The sequence below is a fragment of the Strix uralensis genome, chromosome 8 (genome assembly GCF_047716275.1).
Source record: "Strix uralensis isolate ZFMK-TIS-50842 chromosome 8, bStrUra1, whole genome shotgun sequence".
In the NCBI taxonomy this organism is placed as follows: Eukaryota; Metazoa; Chordata; class Aves; order Strigiformes; family Strigidae; genus Strix; species Strix uralensis.
This window is the reverse complement of record NC_133979.1, coordinates 23,908,614-23,932,008: the sequence shown is the minus strand read 5'-3', so window position 1 is coordinate 23,932,008 and position 23,395 is coordinate 23,908,614. Positions and strand designations below refer to the sequence as shown.

Below are 23,395 nucleotides of genomic sequence, written 5' to 3'. Positions count from 1 at the left end.
TCCTCCTGCTCCTGAAACACTGACTGACTGGTTATAGTAAAGAAGTTTCAAGCACACAGAGAAAAATTACTTGCACAGTTAATTCACTGTTAAAATTTTGGTAGATTTAGGAACACTTAGGCTTGACCTAAAGATTTTAAAGGGAATAGAGGTTAGAGAATACACATAAAAATCAGAAGGTAAAAAAGGAAAAGCAATCTTTGACTACATTGATCTGCTGTCCCCTGAGCCTTTTTCAGCCATTGAGCAACATCAGGGTTCTTGCAGAAAACCTGTAACATTTCAGACTGGAGCTTCCAATATCCTGTTTTTGTTGTTGAATACTGTGGGGCAGACCTACTATAAAAATTTGCATGCATAACGGTCTTTAATTGAAATGACCTAGGTATTACCAGAAGTAAAAGTAGTAGCATCAAAGCTTTGTAATACCTTAGGACTAACCCTCTGGAGTATCTGTCATTTAACAAACTGTAGGTCCTAGATAGGAAATCAGATATTTTATATAATCTGAATCATATAATCAGTAATATTTCATATATAATCTTATTCTGATGATGATTTCCCCAAGTAATCTCTTGACCAAATAAAATCATTACTTGTATGACAGAAAAAATCGGTGTTACATATCTCTTAGTAATCCTATAAATGCTATAGCTCATATTAGCAAACTTACTTAAAATGGAGGTTGTGACTTACTGCAAAATAATTAAAAAAAACCTTGACCCTTTAAATTACATTACATTGAGCCAAGTTTCTTAATGGCCACCCAAAACAATAATGAGCATATTTACAGTGCCTGAAGATTACCAATTAGGTATTATTACTAGTGATTGTTATTAGTGATAATTATAACCATCTTAGAAAGGACTTCTGGAGGCCATTTGTTTCCACCCTTTGCTCATAGCAGGGTCAACTTTAAAAGTCAGATGAGATTGTTCAGGGTCATATCCAGCTGAGACCAGCTGCTGTCTTCAGTGTCCCTGGACTGCTTGGTAATCTGGTTAATGCTCCTGGAGACTTAATGTTTCTATTATGTGCTTTTTAAAAAAATCTTTCGTAAAGAGAATATATTTTTTTTACATCCTTATTCATGGACTGTATTATCACCAAGATTACTGGTTTCTTGAAAATGTCCTTTATTCCTATTTTTGAAATTTTCTTTTTTTTTTTAATGGAGATGACTTTATCTGAAAAGGTATGTGAGACGTCCAAGTCAAAGAATGTTGACTGTCATTCCCACAAGTATATTGAAGCAGATGAGTCATCCTTTGAACAGGCACTGGGAAGATTCATTTAGCAGTTAGTTATTCTTTTATAGCAACTTCTGAAAATATTTCTAGTCCTCAGTGATTACCACGAAGGGTTTTATTTATAGAGAGGTTGACTAGATAAACCAAGCTTTTCCAGAACAGTTCCATGTATGGACACTGTATCTGTAATTAGTCATTATTTGCCAGAATAATTAATGAATTTTGGAATAGGTATTCTAGAGATACACTATATAAATCTACTGTAATATATTCTATGATAGTTATTCTAGGCAAACAAGGCTACAGAAATGTGAAAAAGAGTTTCTAAAAGTATGTTTTAGTGTTGTTATTTAAAAGTGAAGCTACTGTAGGCAACTTTAACAGTAGAGGTATGTGAGCAGAAAATCAGGTATGACATTTTAGATTTGTGTTAGAAATTTATTGCATTTTTAGTTACTATTGTTCCAAAGCCAATTCTATGAAGAAAATAAGTATTGGAAAAAAAAAAAATCTTATTTTCATGAAGTAAGGAGTAACTGATTGCATTACGCTTATTAGGTGTATGATAATTTCCTTTTTTTCCCCCTCCCAATTCTTTTTTGGATATACAGTATTAGAATTACCTATGATATTAAATGAAGAAAATCTGTCTCAAATAGCCACTGCAGTCTGCACCATGGGCTAGGTTATGGTTTCAGATTGGGGAAATAATGGAAATGAATGGGTGGTTTCAGCCTGATTCCAACCAGACAGCTGCACATGAAAAAAACCTGTCCTGATTTTGGCAGAAATTAATCAGCACTTTGTTGGTTTCTGACTCCAACCAAGTACTGAGCTGGCAGTAAAATTAAGCCCACTGAGAGGGGCTATCCTTCCTCAGGGATGAAGAGCGCAGGTGACGGAGTGTATGAAGACTACATTGCTGCCTGGGCATCTGTGCTCTATGGCAGACTAGCGTATTTTTTTTCGCCTAAATTGTTTCTGCTGACCCAGTCCACAAACAATGCATTTGATGAAAATTACTATTAATAAATCAGTAAGTCTTAAATAATGCTCACTCTAATGGCAGACAGGGAGCACTTGTGTTGACAACTATCATTACTTATTTAATTTATAATAACAATAAGGAACTCTAGTGAGACACTCTAAGATGTTTTTTAACTTTCCTTCAACTTCTATTTAAAACACAAAAAAGCATTAAAAAAATTGTCAACGTAAGCTTAATTATTCTAGTAGAAGACCATGTTTCTAGTCATAGAAAACTGGCCTTGCTACTGCCTGTTTTAAACTGTGGGTAGGTGAGAGTAAATAGGTATTCTAAAATGTAGATGTCTGCTGAGCACGGAGTTATATGTATGACAGTGCTTTTAGGTGTTAGTATTAGACCAAAAAATTAGAAATGATAAAAAACCTGAAATCAATCATAGATTTAGTAACTGCTGGAATAACTGGGTATGTTTATATCAGATCATATTCCATCATTTCTTGCAAAGATCACACTATCATTATTACAGCATTTCTATCTCTTTAGGCCTATTTGAAGTCATGATAACCTACCTCACATAGAATTTGCCTTTCAGCACTTTCACAACACTGCAAAATGTAACTCATCAAAAGAGAAGAAATGCTGAAAAAGTTTTTTTTTAAATCACCCCTTTATTTTATTAAGTTAAAAAAAAATACTTGGCCAATGTTAGGCAATCTTTTTTGGAGCAATGTAGGAAGTTTCATACCTGTTCCTTTGAAGAAAGGAGAATTCTGCATAAATGTGAAGATGTGGTTGTTTTATGGCAGCTCCTCAACCATAACAGCTTTTATAACTGTTGGAAGAATTTAAATGCAATTAGTCCTTTACGTGTCCACTTGTTGTCTTAAAAGAAAGTGATCTTTTTAAAGGATTTAAAGAAATAATAAAATCCAATGATACAGCTCTGGAAACTTTTAGATATCAGAAAAAAATCCACTGATTTTAACAAATGTGTTGGCTAATTCTCAAACTAATGAGGTCTGAGGGAGTGTTCTTCAATTATAAGTATTTCCACTAAAAATATTTGCAAAAGTGCACAAGGAATTCAAGGAATATTTTTGGAAGAAAATATTTAGGTACTTTCTCATGACAAAAGATGTAAAATGGTCTGTTGATAGTTTGCAGGGGTGGTTCCTTTTTATTTTGATTGGTTCTGCTTTTTCCTACAAAGATGCTGAAATTGGCTGGTCGACTAGGATTATTGTACAGTAATTCACAACTGATGAAGAACAGTAAATCAAGATCTTCTTTTAAAAATCAGAATGCTGATTTGGAAACCTCATTCTATCCTTACACTCTATGAAATAAACTGATTACATGTCTGAGGGACAGAAAGAAAGAGGAAAGGGGAAAATATAGAAGTGTGTTTTTTCCCAGCAATTTCTCCCCAAGCTTCATAGATAATTGGATTTTTAAATATCTTTGTGGATCATATCTGCTCTCTATAAACTTCCTTGAGTAACTATAGCTAAACTTGCATATTGCAAGTGCAATGTGTTTTCTATGGGTACCATGGTACATATTGAAATGTTGGTATCTTATTTTCTATCATGTCCTATCACTTGATTGTTTATTAATGGTTAAAACAAAGATAACTGTGAACAAAGTAATTTCTTGTATATTACAGCAAATCAAAAAAGCACTGGAAAGACTATTTGACTGATACACTGTTCTTAACTAACTGAAGATGATGAAGGTAAACTGGGATGAATGAGAAACCACACTAAACTGTCAGTGGCCATGTCTACTAGACTGGTGAGTATGGCTCTTCTTATCTGTTAAAATTGGTGGATCTGGCAAAACAAAAACTGAAACAAAGGCTCCCCCAAATCCCACTCCAACAACCCATCAGTGCTCCCTGGAGCAGCATTGGTAGTTTCTGACCCTGCACTAGAAATCACCCCGCAAAGAGACGGTTTCTGCTCAGCGGCAGTGCAGGCGCTCTGCTTACTGAACTTCAAGGGTGAAATCCTAGTTATATAGAAGAAAACTAGCTTTGTTATGAACCCTAAGAGGTAAATAAACTATTCGTAATGTCTTTTATTTGGAATGTTAAATTTCTTTCAGATCCAGTGTTCAAATGAGTGCATTATACCACATAGGCTATCAATATTTTCTTTCAGCCCAGTAATGTTTTAATATAATGGAAAATTTAACTGCTGAAGTGAAAAATTCTGAGTGCTTCAAAGTTTTAAAGTAAAGGAGGGAAAACAAATACTGTTACAGGCTTGATAATATAATCAGTTAGTTAGATAAGGTGATTGCCTTAGACTACGAGCCTGATTAATAGTATTATCTATCAAAAAGTCAGATTTGGATAAAATTGAATTGAAATGAGAACATTTTGCTAGTATGTCCAAAATAATATATATAGTCTGAAGACAATATTTAAATGTTCTAAGGAGATAAACATCTTAATGGTCTCTCAACAGTGCAACTCTCTCTGTAAAACCTGACCTCAAATAATAATAGAGAAGTAATGTACAACCTAGTTCTGCATGTTTATATCCTACTGACATATGTGGGTGTTGTGTATATATTCTAGTCGAGCTTGGCATTGTAATGGCTTTGATCCCATGACTGTAAATTTAATGAGAGAACTTCTCAGTTACTGCAAGGGGGCAAAATCAGGTCCAAAATACTTTGTGTTGTAATAAAAAAGAAAAAAAAAATCCGCTAGTATTTGCACTCACAACCTTCTAAGACATATATTTACGACATTAAAATTTCATAACAAATATATAAAACAAATAAAGCTACACTCATCCAGACACTATTTTAGTTCCAGAAAAATCCCTACTAGTTCTTTTAAGGTTAAGAAAACAATAAAATAAGAAAGTGCCCATTCAGTCTTTTTTTTTCACTCTTGTGTCTTGCATTCGTTACCGTTAAAAAAAACCCTCTTCATTTGAAATTGGCTACAAAGAAGAACAAAAACATAGAGAACAAAGCAGAAAATACCATTTGATTATCGTGATTGCATCTTGCACTTGAGTGCACGTCTGTCTCTAAACTCTGACTCATCTGCCACCAGCAGGCTTTAAGGTGATAATCACCCACACAGAGCTATTTGCACATCATGTCTATCCTATCCTGTATCTAATTATACCCTTTATAACAAACTGTTTAGCATAATTAGTGGAGTGATGCTTTACAGGAAAAAAAGATAAGAAGCTATAGTTTAGAAGATTCAACTTTTTGAAGGCATACATGTACAGATTAGTAACTTTGGTATTTGGTCACAATAATGAACATTCTGATGCATTGGTCTATGTAAAATTGTACAATCATTATTTTAGCAAGTAAAATAATGAAGTTATAAGAATATTTACATACTATAGGTAAGCATTGCTTAAAATTATGAAATGGTTTTGGGACTCATTAATTGCTAACACTTTCACCAGTATTTTTCCAGACATGGCTGAAAAGGCCAGCATTGTAATCAAAAATGCTGGAAATGATCAAAGAACCTATTATTCAACTGATAGACAACAGCAGGTACAAATGACCTTAATGGGAAAGCTCTGATTTTTTTTATTTTTTCTTTTCTTCTAGATGATCAGAAAGGATGTTTACTTAATGACCACTCTTTCTTTGTGTTCAAACTTTAATGATGAGCTGCTTTAATACAAGATCCTTTGAGGTAAAAAAGGAATAGAGAATGATACATATATGTGTACACAGGTAAATATCTTTTATTTTTCTTTGCTTGCTTTCATTGCAGTCTTAAAAGTGTTAAATGAAGATCACTTGCAGTGGCATCTTCTTTGTATGCTGGCAGTTTAGTCTTCATAACCCCCACCCCAACCCTGTCCTCCTTATATACTAGGAAAAGCTTGGAGCACACAAAAGCCAATAACCCTCCCCCCACCCTTCCCGCCCCCTTAGTGTTTGCTGCCAGGCAAAATAAAACCCAAACTGTATCTCCTGAGAGTAACTTCCTATCCCCAGATGGGGAGAAACTCTGCTGATATGAACACAAACATTGTATTAGCATAGACAAAAGAAGAAATCATGCAGAATCCATTAAAGCAGCCACAACTAATTAATCTTGTTTGGTTTTATGTGTTAATTGTACTTCTGTTAAATTCTCTTAGAGACCAAGATAAATTTATGGGTTCTATCTTTGCTTAATGATAATTCTGCTATTTCTATCTTATAGGAAAGATGTTCAGAACATTGTGCAAGTAGAGCTATTTTCCCCCTGAGCTATTTAAGAAAAAACACATGAAAAAACCAAGCAGAGTATCAGTATTTACTTGTGCTCATGAAGAGATTCTCATGCTTCATCCTTTCCAGGTAGGCAAAGAAATTTGTTGAATTCTATCACATATTATTCCAAGACATTTACAGCAGATTAAAGATAAAGCATAGACTCGCAGAAACTCTTGTATTTCCTATGGAATGTTAAACAGAATTTTCTCCATTTGTAATAGATAAACTGTAAGAATCACCCCAGTGTAAAATACAGAGGTCAACAATGCATCCTTTCAGGTCACCATTATTTAAAAGGTATTTGAGTTTCCCTATTAAGTTTTCAAAGGCCAACATCTGCTGATGCTCAGAAATGGAAGATGTGGTGACAAAGGCTGTATGGAGTGTAAAGTGAAAACACAACCGTATAGTCCATGCAACACAGTACTAAAACTACAGCACAACCAAACTCCAAAGAGCTATTTTCCCATTCATCCCATTTCTGTTACTAATGGCAGGAATATTCCTGAGAACAGCAACATAAACATCTCTTTCATTGAGTTTATTTTTTTGGTTATAAAATATATGTATAAACACAAAGTTTTGAAAATAGCACCTCACTATGCATTTGCAGTCATGCAAATGTCAAAGAAGATATTACATTGGGAAAGTTACATTATTAAGATTGAAGGCTTTCATTTGCACGTTATTGTCATTGATGCTGTTTCACTATTAAAGCTGCAAAACAGATGCCATGACATCCAGCTGTTAACACTGCTCTCATTTGCAAGGAGTATAGTTTTGATGGCATTTAACTTGATGTCTAGAGCTTAACAAATCAGCACCATTCATGAGCTTAAGTAAACTGAGCTGATTTATAAATTGACAGATCTGATGCTGCATCATAAGAAGTGAGACAGTTTTACCCAAATTATTAGAAGCTTTTCAGCTGGGTATCAGGTAAGGGAAATTGCATTTTACTACTGTGGTATTTTATCATTGTGATAGTCCTGCATCACAAAAGTTGTGTTGAAAGCCTCTACAAAGCTGAGGCGGTGGGGAATATTCTCTCAGTCAGCTACAGCAGGATCCCATTTCTTTATTTGTAATCAGCTAATGTGCCATGACTGTGTGCACTTCTCAGCTATGGAACTCAGCTGAGACTCACAGCTGAGCTACTGTGCACTTAAGTCTCTTCAAGTGTTTTATTTAATTAATCACCTATTTCATTGATACAGTAGTTCTTTACATAGTGGTGTTATGGTTTTATTATAGTTTAATATTTTGGTGCTTTAATTGCATATAGGTAAGCAGGTTTTTTGAGGGAATGCGATTCTGTTTTATTTTGTGGAGTAAAGGGCAGTTCAAAGGCTGCTGGAGTTAATGCAAAGATTCCAGCAGATACACTGCATTTGCTAAGCTACTTCATAAAAATGAAAACTCTTTCATTTATAAACTCTTCCATTTGCTCTTTGAATTTACACACACACATGAAAATTAATGGTCCTATACTTCTCTGTTATTAGCAAACACTTATTTTTTTCTTTAAAAGATGCTCAACAAATATTTTCTGTGGAACAGTGTCTTAATTCTCTGTATAACACTCAGTTTTCATCTGCTGATCAGAAAATCTGCAGTTGAAGGCAGATGTGTTGTCTGGAGTGACATTCTCTCTGACCACGTAATATGGTTACATGTTAATTCAACAGAGGAAGGCCAATATGTAGCCCTTGCACTACAGAGCACATTTTCAGAGAAACATTATCTACAACAGAAAGGGATATTGGGAAATTAGATCCAAGAAGCTGAATGACAATGCAAAACAATACTGGTTTTATTACTTACTACCAATACTGGAAATACTGGGTATACCTGTAGAGAAAGAAAACACAAAAAGTATAGTTAGTCGTTTGCTGTAGTTGGCTGAGCTATTACATCTAAGATTCTGAAAACCATTTTCTCCTAATTTTCAGAATATTATATCAATACGTAATTAAACCTAAGCAACTGCCAATATGTACCCAGCCCTTTATAAATGCAGAGTCTTTAGGTTTTTCAGTATGAGGCTGCAGGGACCACTAAAATTTATTGACAGATGGGTATTTCTGGGACCTACACCAGCTCTCTGAACTTCATGAATTTGTTCAGAACAGTTTTGTATTTCATCTAACCAGCCATTAGGTTTAATGCTCTAGATAAAAATATCAGTCATGCATGTATTATGCAGATCTAGGAGAATAATTTAACCAAGGGATAGATGCATTGCAAACTGCTTTGACCAGCTGCTTAAATCAGTTGATACCTTCTGTTGCATTAACTGTATATAGCTATTTTTTTCCTCTTTTACCTGACGATTATCTAAATTAAGCTATGGAAAAGAAAGGTAATTGAGCGGAACAATCTAATGCATTAGGTTGCTCATACTGACTAAGCTTCTCATTGATTTTTGTTTTTTTTTCTTTCCCCTCCCACTGCTTTCATTTCAATTCCTAAGCTGAATTAATGCAAGGAAACCATTCCAGAGGCAGGTGAGATTTACCAGAAGAGGTAGGGCTGCTGAGGAGTAAAACTCCTCTGCTGGATTAGCATTGGGGATCTCATGTTGCATGATGCAGTCCCAACATGTAGCTTGTCGTCAGGTCTGCCCTGAAAGGTGTGTAGCACAAAAATATGGATATGAAATCTTTAATAAAATGCCATTTTCTGTAGATTAAATGGAATTGCTAATGGCACTATTGCTAGTCTCTTGGGTTAAAGTCACAAATTGTGGATTGGTATTTAAATCCTGGATATTTGCATTCTCTTAGTTAAATACAGTTTGCCTTTTGTAAGTTTTATTGACTTTTGATGGCATGCATTTTACTGCAGAAATCTGTCTGTTTCTCCATTAAACATCTGCTATACTTCTTTCAACATCTATCTTGAAGTTCTGTCTTACTCGGAGATGGCATGGACCTCATTCTGCCATTAAGCAAACTGGAGCACAGGAATGTCTTGGGGATAAATGATATACACTGTAAGCAAGGTTGCAGAGTCAAGTTGGGAACATTTTTAACTCATGGCATGGCTAAGACATGGCCGAAGTAACTGCATTGCAGAATGGCAACCATAAACAGATCTTTTGTGTTTCACCACATCAGTTCTGGGGCACACGTCAGAACCGCAGCTCTCTGGTTTCATATCCTATGGAACCTGTGGTCTGGTAGAGCGTCAGGCACGGCACTGGAGACAGCACCTGCTGCCAACCGAGGCCCATACTCAGGGGTTGTTTGCAAACAGAATTATTTCTACTTCTGCTGAGATTAACATGTGTTTTCCAAAATTTTAGAATCATGAGGTACTGAAAGCCAAATAAAAATATCGTAATAGAACAATGCTGTTATAGTTCTAAAAGTAACAAAAAGTGCTTTTTTTCAGTTAGGATAATGTAAGAGCACTGCTATTCTTTTGTCTTAAATGTCAAAAAGGCAATCAATTTTCAAATAATTTTCCCTGAAATTTCATAGCAGCTTGTTTACATTTTTGCAAGTCATTGTAGCTATTTTAAATTAACAGGATTCATTTTCCTTTATACACTGATGGAACCTGCAAAATATTAGACAAAATACAGATACTGTGTTCTCGCACTCACACTTCCACTGTGAAATGGTATTTGTATTTCCTCTGGGTATACTCCCCCGCCTCAAACCTCTCTCTCTCCTACACACATACACAAATATCCTTTCCTTTCTCTTCTGAACAGATTGTAGCAAAGGGAGAGGTTTTCCTGCAAGTCTGCTCTCCTTATTTTACTGTACTTCAAAATTTTCAATGAATTCATAGTGATAAATGCTTCCTGGGCAGAGAATAATGAAAACAAGATGCCTGCTAGCCTGAAGGGCTCCGTATTAACCTTGCAAAGTTGTCTTCAGGTGCTGTTTGAAAAGCTCTTTTGATATTTCTGTACAGAGTTTCTGGGTTGGTGTGATCTTCTGTAACCAGCTTGATTTTTGTAATACCAGGTATTCCTGTGTGCAGTGACTGGCCTTGATAGTGCACTACTTTGTGTCCTTTCTGCTAGAGAGAGTGAGAATGGCACTTCTAAGTTTGTCTGGAAAAGAGCTGGTTATGTAGGTCCACGAAGCAGGATCTATTAACACTCTGTGAAAACCGCACATATGATGGGAAAATTATTCTTAGTACGAGTGTTTTTGTGAGATCTGGAGTTACATATTGAGGCTAGCTCTTAAATTCAGCTGAGCTGTATTTGGTGCAAGTCCTTAGGTAACGAGGCACGGGAGGTGGGATTCTGCCTCTCCCCCTCTGTCAGGAGGCAGGCGGGGGCCCGACTGCACGGCTCCTCCCATGGCACCGCCACTGTGGACACCAATGGGCTGAGGGGAGCCAGCCGCCCCCCGCCAGCCCTTTGGAGACTGATACGTTACATGATGCGGATTGTCTCCAGTCAGCCTTGTACTGAAATCTGTGAGTACTTTGCAGCAGTGAAATGATGTGAACAGGTTGTAGAGACAGAGATGAAGAATCAGGCCCATTACTTGCCTTGATGCACTGAGCTATTCAGCTAGACGTAAAGAGTAAATAAAACCAAGTGATTGCATTTATGTATATTCAGTTGTTAAACCAAGGCAATGTTCAGTCTAAATTATCTTCCAGTTGAAATCACTGGGATAGTTATTAATGGTAATAGTTTTATAGCGAAGAAACAGTGAGAAAATCGTGCAAAGTTCAGGAGCAGCTACTGCCCCCAAAATGGCAAACATTGCAGAAGAAAGTCTCTAACACTATTTATTATTTCTGACTTGAGTTGAGGGTGGTATATTACATGTTCACTGTAAGTGCATCTAAATATACATGCATTACTTGAGAGAAAAAAATCTGGTGTTTTCCTTTCATAAGATCTTCTGCATCTGCCCTGTAATTTTCTCATTTCCCCTTTTCCCAGGAATGGGTTGTTTTAGCTATTTGCTACCATGAAGCTGACTACTGAGAATGGAGAAAAAAAGCAAATCAGGTGCTAGCAAAGAAAGCAAGTTTTTGATTTCTTCTGTAGTTTGTGTTAGTGTGAAATCCCTAACACAAAGAAAGAGCATCAGGCTTTTGGTGAGAAGGGCCACACTGCTGCTTCCAGTCACAGGGTGGGTCATACCCTGCAGTCCCTGTTATCACCTCCATTGTCAATGCCTGCGTGCGCTTCCCGCCAGCCGCGCAATTAATGCAGCCAGGCTGCATCCCTTCCTGGGCATGGAGTATGCCTGGGATGAAGGAATTATTCTGGCAGCTAAGTCTTGGCTACCATCTTTCCCATGGGCTTCTCTGCCTCTTCTCCATCATAAGCTGAACATGCACCTGCCTTATGACAGGGAGCCAGGGACAGGCTCCTGCTGCTATCAAAACATGACACCCAGCTCCCAGCTTGCTCACATTCAGGGAAAGACTGTCAGCCAGAGCTCAGTGAATTATCCAGGTGAATACAGCCCAGAGACTGAGAATTAAGGCTGTCTCCTATGAAGGCATGCAGGATATGATAGTAAACAGTGCAGTGCATGTTTGGATTCATATTAATTGCTGATCAAAGCTGTGTGAGAGCTTTTCTGACAAAAGAGACATCCTTATAATTGCACTCTACACCACACTTTTAAACTCTTAAAACAAGAACAAAATATAGAGCTTTCCATAGCAAAGAGTCAGAGCAAAGCTGTTAATGCCACATCTGATCTTCTGCTAGAATAACTGTGCTGCAGCATGACAGCACTCCCTGCAGCGAGTCTTTTCTCCCTTTGCAACTCCTCCACTGACGCATGATTGCAATATCAGATCCTCAGCATCAGTTTCAGAGGTTATGAATTCTCTAGTAATTTAAAGCCCTGAGAAGCCGGAAGAACCTTGCATCTTGTAATCCCTCAAAGGAGTGATTGTTAGGATCACAGGAGTAAACTTTTCATGTATCGCCAAACCTGTATTCAGCCAAAGGACCATACACAGTGAAAGACACAATTCTTAGGAAATGTCACATGTATTTCATTGCAAGAGCCCTAGAACTCCTGCTACTGTTAATTTCGCAGTTGCTTGCTCTGTAAAGATTGAAAATTTCTAAATTCCCAGAAAAAGAACTACTTACATGAAGTCTGTTATACTCTACCTCTGCTTTCCCAAGCAGTATCACCACACATGAATGGGACAGAGAAAATATTTACTTATTGGTTTATTGGGTAACACCTTTAAAATCTGGACTTTTTTCTTATGATGTTCTAGTGACTCTAAACCAGTACTGAAAACTCTGTCTAAGAAACTCCCAGTGAGATCAAAGGACTTTTTTTCAAGTAGTCATGATTTATTGATAGAATATTAGATATTAGAAGCTTCAAAAAGCCTGAAACTCAGACCATTTTTAGAACTTTGAGTATCTTAGAAAAGACACTTTGCCTACCCATACTGCTGCTTAAGGACTAGAACCTTCTTTCATTGCCCCTTGTCGCTGTATATGGCAAAAACAGAGTAGTTTGAAACCAGTGATGGATGGAAACAATTCATTTCTCAGCAACAGATGCCACAATAACCAGCACAAACAACCAACTCAGCAGGGTCATGCAAGAGGGTAGAGTGTTGAAGAATATTTTTTCAAGTCCCATTTAAAAAAACAGAGCATATGTTATTTATAGTGCATTGGGTTTTAGGTATGTACCTGCAATGTTTTGCTGCCCATTACACTGGATACCTAGTTGGAAGGAAGTTAGTTTATCATTTGCAGGTTTTCCTGACACTTCTGTGCTCCTGAATGCTCTTGATACACTACAGCTTTGCCCTCACCATCAAGTTTCCCAGCCTGACACAGCTTTTGTGTGACATCTTTCTGTGGCTTTACATCTTCTGTAAGCTTCATGAGCCAAAATGAATATAGAATAGGAACAACAAGAAGTTTTGCCATTTTGTAACTTATTATTGCATTCATATCTTCTTTTTTCTCTAAGAAAGATGTTATCAAAATCATCAAGGAGCAACCTTTTACATGTTAAGCACAAGTGTCCCATTCCTTCAAATCGAGATCATGTGGAATCACCTCCTCTACCTCAGTCATGAAGCAGGCACTGGAAAGCTCCTTCCAGCTGTTTGGGAGAAAGGGGCTCTTAGAAAATGGGACACTTTCTACTTTATGAGTCTGCTTTGACAGGACAGCAGGATGTGTGATCTTTTCAGTTACAGGGATCCATGCTACTTGGACTCCTGAATAGAAAGCCTGCCATCATACAACCTCTTGGCCTACTTCCTTCATCCCCGTCCTTCAAGATGGCTTTGTGTCAGCAAATATTCATGGGTAAAACTACAAACACAGATGAGGGTAATCAGTGCAATACTTCAAGCGCCATATTTTTGCCAGAAACTGTTTCCATGGCAGCTGTGCTGCAGTGATGCCTCATAAGTCTTTTCCCATTCAGGGAGGATTAAGGCCTTGCTGCTGAGACAGAGGCTCTACTATCAGAGGGGGACCTGCTGCAGGAGAAATTCAGTAAACTGATTGAGACCATCTGCCTAACTGTGGCTGAAAAGAACCACCAATGTTCCCTGTGTCCTGGTCAATCTTTTGTTTCATGTTGAACTATGAATTAGGAAAGTCATGTAACAGCTGGGAGGCAGTTTTCACCGAATGTCAAGCACTTCTCGTACGAGTTATTGGTTGTGGAGGGACTGACAAAAAGCAAGCAGGCTTTGATGGATGGCAGCCCAGCACAGTCTTAGCTCTGTCTGATGGAGCGAAGTACATAAGTGCCAAAGATGTCCTAAACAACAGGAGGAAGAAAAGGGCTAGTGCTGTCAGACACATACAACTGCTGAGGAGAAAAGCTATCTTGTAATACCAACTATAGAGAAATTCAATAAGTTCACTTCGAGTGTCAAAACATATTGCAGGACAAACTATCCATACAATGTGGCAGCACAAGGGAACAAATGTAATCACAAAATAGTGAATAAGATAGAGTGAAAAATATAAAATAAATGCTATGTGGGAGACAAATGTGGAAATATTGTTAGTGCCAGTAAACAACAGAGTACTCTGTGTCTTTCACAAGCAAAGCACAGAAAAAACATTCGTGTTCTCCTGAAAAACTCATGTTGACTTAAAATGAGAAGGATACAGAAAACAGCTTTATGTCATGGTTTAGGCTATGACTAGAGTATAATCTAGAATGGTCTTGTATTTCATAAACTGTGTCTTGAAAAGGTATAATAAGGTCTTACTGGCCACAAAAAAAATGGCAGAAGCAGAACAGTGGAAACAACAGAAGTTCCAGTTGGGAAAGATTTGGAAATGGACATTAGGCTTCTTGTTGAATCTCAGCAAATTACCCAAATTCAGAGAATCTCAAGAAAAAGGATCTTTTTGTGAAAAAATTTTCTGTGTACATCTATTTTTAGCTGTATCTTATTTAAGCACACTCATATAAAAAAACTTTAAATCCATTTAAAATTTAAAATATTTTGGTCTTAGATGGAAAAGATAGACTCTGAAAATTGGAGAAAGGAAGAGTATCAGAGGGACACTGTATTACTGGATTATACAAAGTGGCCCCAGGGAATTAAAGTAATATATCAAGGGAAGTTTAGAGTCAAACCAGGTAAGTTAATTCTATCAACATGTTTCAATAACTGTTTACAGAATTCCACCTGATCGGGGGAGTATATGCTGACCACACGATGGAGATGGTGACATAAATGAACAGGATAAGTGAAACTACATTGGCTGTGCAGAGAGTTTACATAATAATTCAAAATTTCATATGCTCCAACACATGCAGCATTCAATCAGGAAGTGACAAAAGAAATGAAGTTTTTACATACCATAAATGATTGCTGCCTGTAGCAAGTAATCAGACAACCCGCAAGAAGACAAGCTGATTTAGTTCTGAGGAGTGCATAGGACCTGATTCAAGAAGTAGTTATCAGAGAACCACTTCTGGACTGAAAGTCAACATACTTGTTGAGAAGGATAAAAAAAAAAAAATCCATTGCAGTAATATTTAATTTTCAGAGAGTGAGCAGATAAAACCAAGGAAGTTAGTTAAAAGAAAAATGAGAAGAACAGCTAAAAAGATTTAATGCGAACAGCTTGGAGGCAGGCTAAAGTGTATGAGACTCAGAATAATCACATAAAACCCATCAATTTTTTAAAAAGATTACAAAATTTTAGAAGATTTTAGAAAATTTAAGAAGATTACAAAATCTTCTAAACAAAAAAAACCCCCAACACCCAACCCAAAACAGCAGAATGAAGATTATTTTGGAAAGACACCCTTCAAAAGTGTAAGTCATCTCAATGGAGAAAGATAGGGGAAAAAAAAGCATAAAATCTGTCAAGTTAAATATAAACCACAGTATTTTGAGATTCAACTTGCTACAGACATAAAATTTAATAATTCTTTTTTGTTAAAATAACCACACTAGAAGCAGGAGGCCTCCCAGTGAGATGATTAGGTAGACAGGCAATCAAGGTATAAAAGTACTGGATCCTAACTTAATTGTTTTCACTGATGTTCACAGCAAAGAAGGTTAGAGAGATTCTCACAATCTGAGGAAGTTTCTCAATGTCTATCATAATCTGAAGGTGTTTTAGAAGATGTAAACAATATAGAACATAAGAATTGCCATAAGGTGATGTTCACTCAAACAGTGTTTTAAAGGAACTCAAATATGACATTTCTGAACTAACTACTGTAACATATGAACCTGTCACTTATGTCAGCCTTGATACGAGAAGAAATGTAACTGTGGCACAGTCTTTAAAAAGGACTCAAGGGCTGATTCCTGTAATAACAAAATATAAAGCAGACACATTTTTATGCCATTGTAAAAGATCCATGTGGTTCTTATGTCTAGAATCATGTGTAGTTTTAGCCTCACCAAATAAAAAAATGACATCATAGAACCAGAAGTGAGCAAGAAAACACAGATGACCAGAGATGTGGCATGGTTTTATATATGATAAGATTAAATAGATTAGGATTCATCATTTATAAAATAGGTTGGAGGAGTGGACATATCAAATCTATGCAATAAATGGTATAACAGATGCAAATAGGAATGCATTATTCTCTATTTCTTCCTATCTAAGCAGGTACAGGCTTAACCATATAAAAACATTTAAAGAAAACAAAAGGAAATACCTTTCACTCATTGTGTCATTAAAATGTGAACTGTATTGCCACAAGTTGTCACTGAGATAAAGGTTATGACAGCTGGGTCTCTCTCTCCACTCAGCAGCTAGCAACCACTGCCGGTAGGATGGAGGGTCCAGCTCAGAAAGCCAGTTTGTTGCTGGCAACGGGTAAGGCAAAGAAGACATCCTTCATACTACTTCCTCTTTGCCATAAATTCCTGCTGCTGGTCACTGCTAAAGTCAGGATTTGAGGGTAAGTGGAGCATTCGTCAGCTCAAACAAGGTTATGTTTTCATGATGCTATCATAATAATAGTAAAAATAATAATAAAAACCAGAAAAGACTGACTATTATTTGCAAAATATTTTTATTTTTGATGGAACTGTTTATCTGATGGCATTCAATAATGTTGAAAGTTGTTTTAACAGGCTTCAGGCATTCTTTCAGTGGGCGCTAATCCCACTGTTCTTTCTGGTGTGTGCTCAACTGATTGGAAATGATGTAACTGATATAGCAAGCTGCATTTAGAAAGATCCTCGTTTTCATGTTCAGTTGTATCTTGTCACTAGTTTAGATGATGGCTGGGCAGCAACTACATTATACATATATGTATCTATGTGCATACATATGTATGTATGTGCGTATGTATATATATATAAAATATATAAATAAAACCAACCTAGTAAACTTCACAATTTTTTTCTGAACATAGCTTTTAAGTATTAATTCTGTGAGCCACACTCACTTTTTATAACATGCGAAAAAGTGAATATTCTTACAAAATGTTTTTCCCCCGCTTTTTGGAAGTTCTTTTTCTGCTCAGTAAGAATTTTATCATAATTTCATGCCCCCACACTTCATGGTTTGTTACTTGGTCTATTACTCTCACATTTAACTTGATAAGGTCCTGCTTCGTATGATATTCATTTTTGAGTTTTGATTCTTCACAGCTGCTGCTTTGAAGTCATAGATAACATTCTGAGCATTGCACATTGCTCCTGGTTTTAAACTTTTCATTCAACTGCAGTACATAGCTCTGTTTCTCCCAAATAACTCTTCAGTAAATAGTTACAGTCTAATATTCTAAAATGAATGTTTTGCTTTTAATCAGGAAAAAATTGTGGATTCTTTTCTTAAAAGAAGCTAGTAACTTCTGTCAAAAGGTTTGGTGATTTATCCTCATCCTCTTCAATCCTTTCTTCAAAGGAATTTAAGTCTGTTACCCAGTTCAGGAGGATTCGGGACCATTGTGTATTTCATACATGAATGAAAAGAAGAACTGATGCTCATACTTGTCTTCATGCCCTCTCTTTCAGCACCATGTTCTTTTCGACCCAATCCTGTCCAGGACCAGGAAATGCAGCTGTCAATAAATTCCTTTGGATAATATGAAAGTGTGCTGGAATAGTGACTATGTGTGTTGTTGAACAGTTGCTAGCTGGAAACAAGCAGATAAAAACACGCAGGTTCTGCCCTCCCCTTCCCCCTTCAACATCCACAGTGATCTAGAAGAGTGCATATGAATCTGGACTGCACGTCGACATCAGGTAAAAACTTCCTTTACCAACCTTTAGATCTTTAGTTATTAAACTTCCTTTACCAAACTTTAGATCTTTAGTTGTTAATTGGAAAAGTTTCGTCTGAGATTTTTTAACTTTCTTAAATGGATATAAAATAAGCAAGGACCTCATCTCACACACTGAGCTGAGGTTGTTTTGAGTCTTGAAGCAATAAGGATGTATGAAGGGTGCCATGGCTGGAGCAGTACTGCACATATTCCCACTGGTTTCTCTCCTCTGTGTGTGCTTTTTATGTGAAGGGTCCTAATATTTTCATTCCTTAGCCCTTTCTGTGCAGCGTCCAGGGATTTGTCTATGGATACAAACATGCAGTTTTCATGCAAGTTATTTACAACCATGTGAGAGCACATGTGAGAGCACAGATGATACTTACAATTAACACTTAAAATTTGACACCTTGTCCAATTATATGCACTGGGTCATAAAGAAATGACAAACTTCTGACAGCATTAATCTTTTTTCAGAGTCATGATACAGGGCAGAATTCTAATAATGAAATATCCTTATTATACAGAACTACTTACAGATATTAGCAGTGCCCTTAGGTATAGGCAGATAAGAACCAGGGCTCCACGGTCGGCCCTGGTAATTCTTCTTGCATTTTCCACAGTCTGGGCCAGTTGTGTTATGCTCACATTCACAAAGTAGTCTTTTGTTTTCTTCTTTACAGCCAGTAGCGTGAAGGTTGCACTTACACCTATTTTTAGAAGGCAAAAATAAAAAAAGTAGGATATTATTTAGAGGTGAGTTTAAGTTCAGACTAAGTCTTAGTAAAGCATGTCCTATGGCAACCACTCTATTTCTGTGTGTTGTGCCTGTATTATTGTTTTAGCATGCTTTACAGCACATCACTCAAATAGCATGCTGTAATATTTTCAGCTCACACAGGTCTAAAAGCAGTAATTTCACCAAGCCTCCAAGATGCTGACTCTTTTCTTGTTTTCACTAACACAGCTCCACTGAGATCAACTAAATTATTCATAATTTTCACTACAGACAGGTCTATAATCTTGCAGAAATTCAAGAGTTACTCACTTCTCCCAGAAACAAAACAAGTCCTCTGCTTATGTCCTTAGAGAATGGCCCAAATTAAGATCCAAATTAGGCCCTGGGAGTCTGAAAAAACAGATTTCAATTCAATATCCTCTGCAATGCCACACTTCAGTAGAAGGGGAGCTCGCTATAATGGTGTTTTGCCATTATTGTTCAGCAAGTACTTTCTTGCTCAGAAAGGAAAATTTTTTTGCCCACTTTAATTTGATATAGTTGAAGTAGCTGAAGGTCAGAGGAGATATTTTGGTAGGCACATTTAGTTTTACTTGGGAAAGAACAGTTAATCGAACCTTGCAACAAAATCATTACATAAACCAGATTCTGCATCTGGTCTTAGAACAACTGAATTTTCTTCAAATTCCTCTCTTTCCCTGATACTAGGGCACTTACAGAATGGGAAGCTAGGTTCATAAACAGGTATTGTCACCTCTTCCCATACCTTTCCAATAAATGTCAAAACTGGCTAAAATCTGTTTCTGTTTGGGGCTGGAGAGAAAACCAGTATTTAACGACCCTGCCTGTTTGTTTTCCTAATGATTCTATATCTAGTGATTTAAAGGGTTCTCATGTGGGCATTTGTCACCTGTTCCATACAGTGACCAATAATTAGAGCAAAACAACACATGGAATGGCCAAGTGCAAATTAACAGCTGTCAAGCTGACTTCCATTTGGAAGGAATATGACCTGAAGCAACTGGCTACATACATATATATCCCCAGGGTAAAACAAGCTTGCAGTTGTCATAAGTGGCTGCTGGAGAAAATCCACAAGAATCTGTAATATAGTAGATGGTGGAGCATTCTTCTCAATGCTAGAAATGAGGCAGATGAAACTGCTGTTATTTGAGCAATGCTCATTCTAAATAAAACCAGGATCAGCACCTTTTAAACTGAAATTACCAAAATGTATTGAGTATGCTAGACAAAAGAAACTGTGATTCATTTTTATATCATTTCCAAAATATGGATGCTTAAAGACTACATCAATTGTAAAGTACATTTTCAAAGACTAGCCACTGCAGAATGAAAGATGCCTGCCTGGGTGTCAGTGGATGAGATATGCCTATTCGTGTAGAGATTGAAGATTTTGGTAAATGGCACTGCTATTAAGAAAAGTAACAGGTGGTTTTACTGTCTACAGGAATATGAAAATTGCCTTCTTATTGTATAGGCAACATAGAAGTTGGGCTTGGTTTATGATCGTTAGTGTTATACAAGTTTGAAAAAAATCTGTAGATTAATGAAATCTGAAGAGATTAAACTGGAGTTCTTGTTGGTGTCAGTAACTATACATAGGGAGTAAAAGAGCAGAAGCATAAGCAGAAAAAAGACATTCAGAGGACTGAACCACAGAGGCTCTGATTCTCCTCTCACTTGCACCAATTTTTTGCTGAGGTCACTTCACAGATCTCAGAGAGATTAATCATGATTTCCACAGCAAATCAAGGATGTAGCTGAATACTGAATGAGTGAAAAATGCAGACAGTGCTAAAACTGAAAGAGAAAAGCATCTGTGGAGAGCAAACTGAAGTTGGAGGGTACTGTGTCTGGGGAAAAACAAGCCAATACCAAATTCTGTGCTGTATGTGGAGAGGCATTTTTACTGGAACAGGGAAATAGTATTTTGTATACTACTTTTTTTTTTAGGAAGGCTGCACTAGGAATTGGGCAATCTGTCCCAGGGACCTCATCGGAGTGTATGTATGGACAATCTCAGAGACTACTACAAAGAAGAGAAATGCCTGTTGTTCTTGAGGGACCCTTCTCTGGATGAATGGAAGAGGTAAATGTGTGTAGCAGGTCTGAGAGATGACTAGGGTACAATAAAAAACTACTTCTATTTGTGGGATAAGCAGTAAGGAAAACTGAAATATTTAAGGTTACAGAAAGAAGACTATTTAGGTAAATGTACCATCCAGACGGACCTTGAGAGAACCACTCTTGCGATGAGATATACTGGATTGTGTACAGTGTGAAAACAAAGCAGCAGAGTCTGGACCTTAGGCATTTCAGGTGACTGTGAATTAGCTGAGCACCACTGATCTGGTCGCTGACTTGGGCTCCCATCAGATCCCTGTCAGGATGTGGACATCAGCTTCCTATGGAAGACTGCCCAAGTTCAGAGTCCCTCATCTGTCTCGTCTCTTTTTTAAGGAAGATTACTTTTCTGCTCCAGAGGTAAGGAAATATTTTGTTACCTTATGTGAATATCCATGATGATAGATTATTACTGAAAATCCTAGGTACCATTTGTAATTTCTTTAAACACTTGCTTTGAAAGGCTGTTCCTAGCTGTTACTGCTTTAAATCTGATATAGTAACAAAAGGCTTAATTAGATTTACATACAAAGCACATTAAACACAAAATTTCATATAGCCCTTGGAGATGCTTCCATGAGAACAATGTGGTCACTTTAGCTGCATGTATAAGAATGGAGGAGTTCTAAAAACATAAAAAACTGCTTCCACATCCTGTGTACTGAGTTCCAGATGATAATATTTCATGCCTATATAGTTTCTTGAAATCCAAAGAAAAAAGTCAAAGTGCTTTACAAGATATTATGTACACATGCCCAGAAATGCAATTACTAGGTAGCAGTGGGTGGGTAGTAGCTGCTTGGCACATCAGGTGGGTTTGCCTGTGTACTGAGAAGGGATGATTGAGGGAGTTCCAAGAAGTATAGGAGGTTTGAGCATACAGGCTAAGGTATGGCAAATGTAAGAGAACCTATGCTGCAGCCTTCACACTGCACTGGCAAACAGCCTAAGGGCAAAATTCCAGGTAAGGATAAAGCAAATGTTAAGGGCAAAGTGCAGTTCTGAGATACAGTATATGCTCACCATAAATGGCATTGCTGAGGTCTGATGCTTTGTATGTCTTTACAAAGAACGTCCATGATTATAAATATCAACAACTCCATGAACAATAAGGTTATGTACAGGGAGGTGCAGGCTTTGAAACAGTTTTCTACCTGAAGGGAATAGTTGTCTGCCTGTTATATTTGGTGACAGTTTTTTCAGACTTTTTTTTTGTTGATTGTTGCGGGAGCAGCTCTGTCAGTGCTGAGTTTGTGGAAGTGAACACCACGTCCCCACATCACTTGTCTGTATTTGGAAACTTCCATCCTGATGTTTCCGCAGCTCAGTTGATATCCATCTTTCCAGTTCAAACTGTGAGGACTCTTCCTGCTAAGCAGCCTGGTTACAGCACATGCAAGAACGCATTTCCCTCCAACGTGCAAATTCAGTTTTGAATCACTGGAGATTGATATTGCTGTCCAACACTATAAACTCTAATTGTGTGGGAGAACAAATTTGTTTTTCTGACCACTCATCTTTGACAGACTCATTATTTTGTCATAAAGCAACTGAAATGATATTTTTGGCAGTTACATAAGGTGCAGGAAGCACTCTGGCGTGTTGAAGGAGCAGTGCTGTTGTAGTGGGAGCCCGAGCCCCGGGTGTGCTGCATTCCTCACAGACTCTATTTACATGCAGACAACTGACATTAAAATGCTGTAAATATCACTAAGGTAATCGCTAATAGCATGCTGATGCTCTTGCATGTGAGTGCCAACCGACAGACTGGAGGTCACATGAGGGGATCATTTATGTTGAAGAGATCATTCATGAGAAAGAAGACAAGAGAAGCTCTTTGATACATTTTTAACGACTAGCCATATGTTCCTCACTTAGATACATCTTTGGATCATTCTAGGTCATCACCAAAGTTTAGAAAATCAACTTAAAACCAACTTGTAAGCCCTCTGCAGACTCTTCACTTTTACATGCCACGAGTCAGCTCTCTGCTCCCAGGTAAGCAAAGCCTGAACTTGCAGAGGAGTTGGTATGTTTTCTCTTCGCATTACTGCCCACACAACATGGTGCGCACACAGCGTAAAATACCATCCCCACACAGTTTTAATTAGGCATTTTAAAACACTGTTAGCAATGTTAGCAGCCTTAGTCAGCTCGCCAGTGCTAGCAACTACTTCCAGCACCTTGCTACAGTTGTCCTAAAGGACTTGGCCGTGTTTAGCACGACATCAAACACGTTAAGGCTATCTACATTATGCCTCTCAAGCTTACTAATGACCTTGAGGCAGTTTCACCAGTGAGATTTAGTTTGGTAATACAATGT

General features: G+C 37.3%; 1 protein-coding gene and 1 long non-coding RNA gene across 9 annotated transcripts in view; one reads left to right on the top strand and one right to left on the bottom strand.

Annotated features, from left to right (window-relative positions):
- The window catches only part of NTNG1 (netrin G1), a 157,344-nt gene that overhangs the window by 41,891 nt on the left and 92,058 nt on the right, over positions 1-23,395 (bottom strand). For all 8 annotated transcript variants that reach the window (XM_074876666.1, XM_074876672.1, XM_074876669.1 and 5 more), the window contains exons 4-5: positions 18,726-18,898; positions 8,317-8,343 (exon numbers count right to left, since the gene is read on the bottom strand). In XM_074876666.1, coding sequence (XP_074732767.1) covers positions 8,317-8,343; positions 18,726-18,898 — 200 coding nt within the window. The remainder of the gene's footprint in view (positions 1-8,316; positions 8,344-18,725; positions 18,899-23,395) is intronic.
- Positions 3,948-6,514, top strand: LOC141946603 (uncharacterized). The gene is made up of 3 exons (XR_012629885.1): positions 3,948-4,032; positions 5,833-5,961; positions 6,440-6,514. It is a non-coding gene; the product is annotated as an uncharacterized LOC141946603 (long non-coding RNA).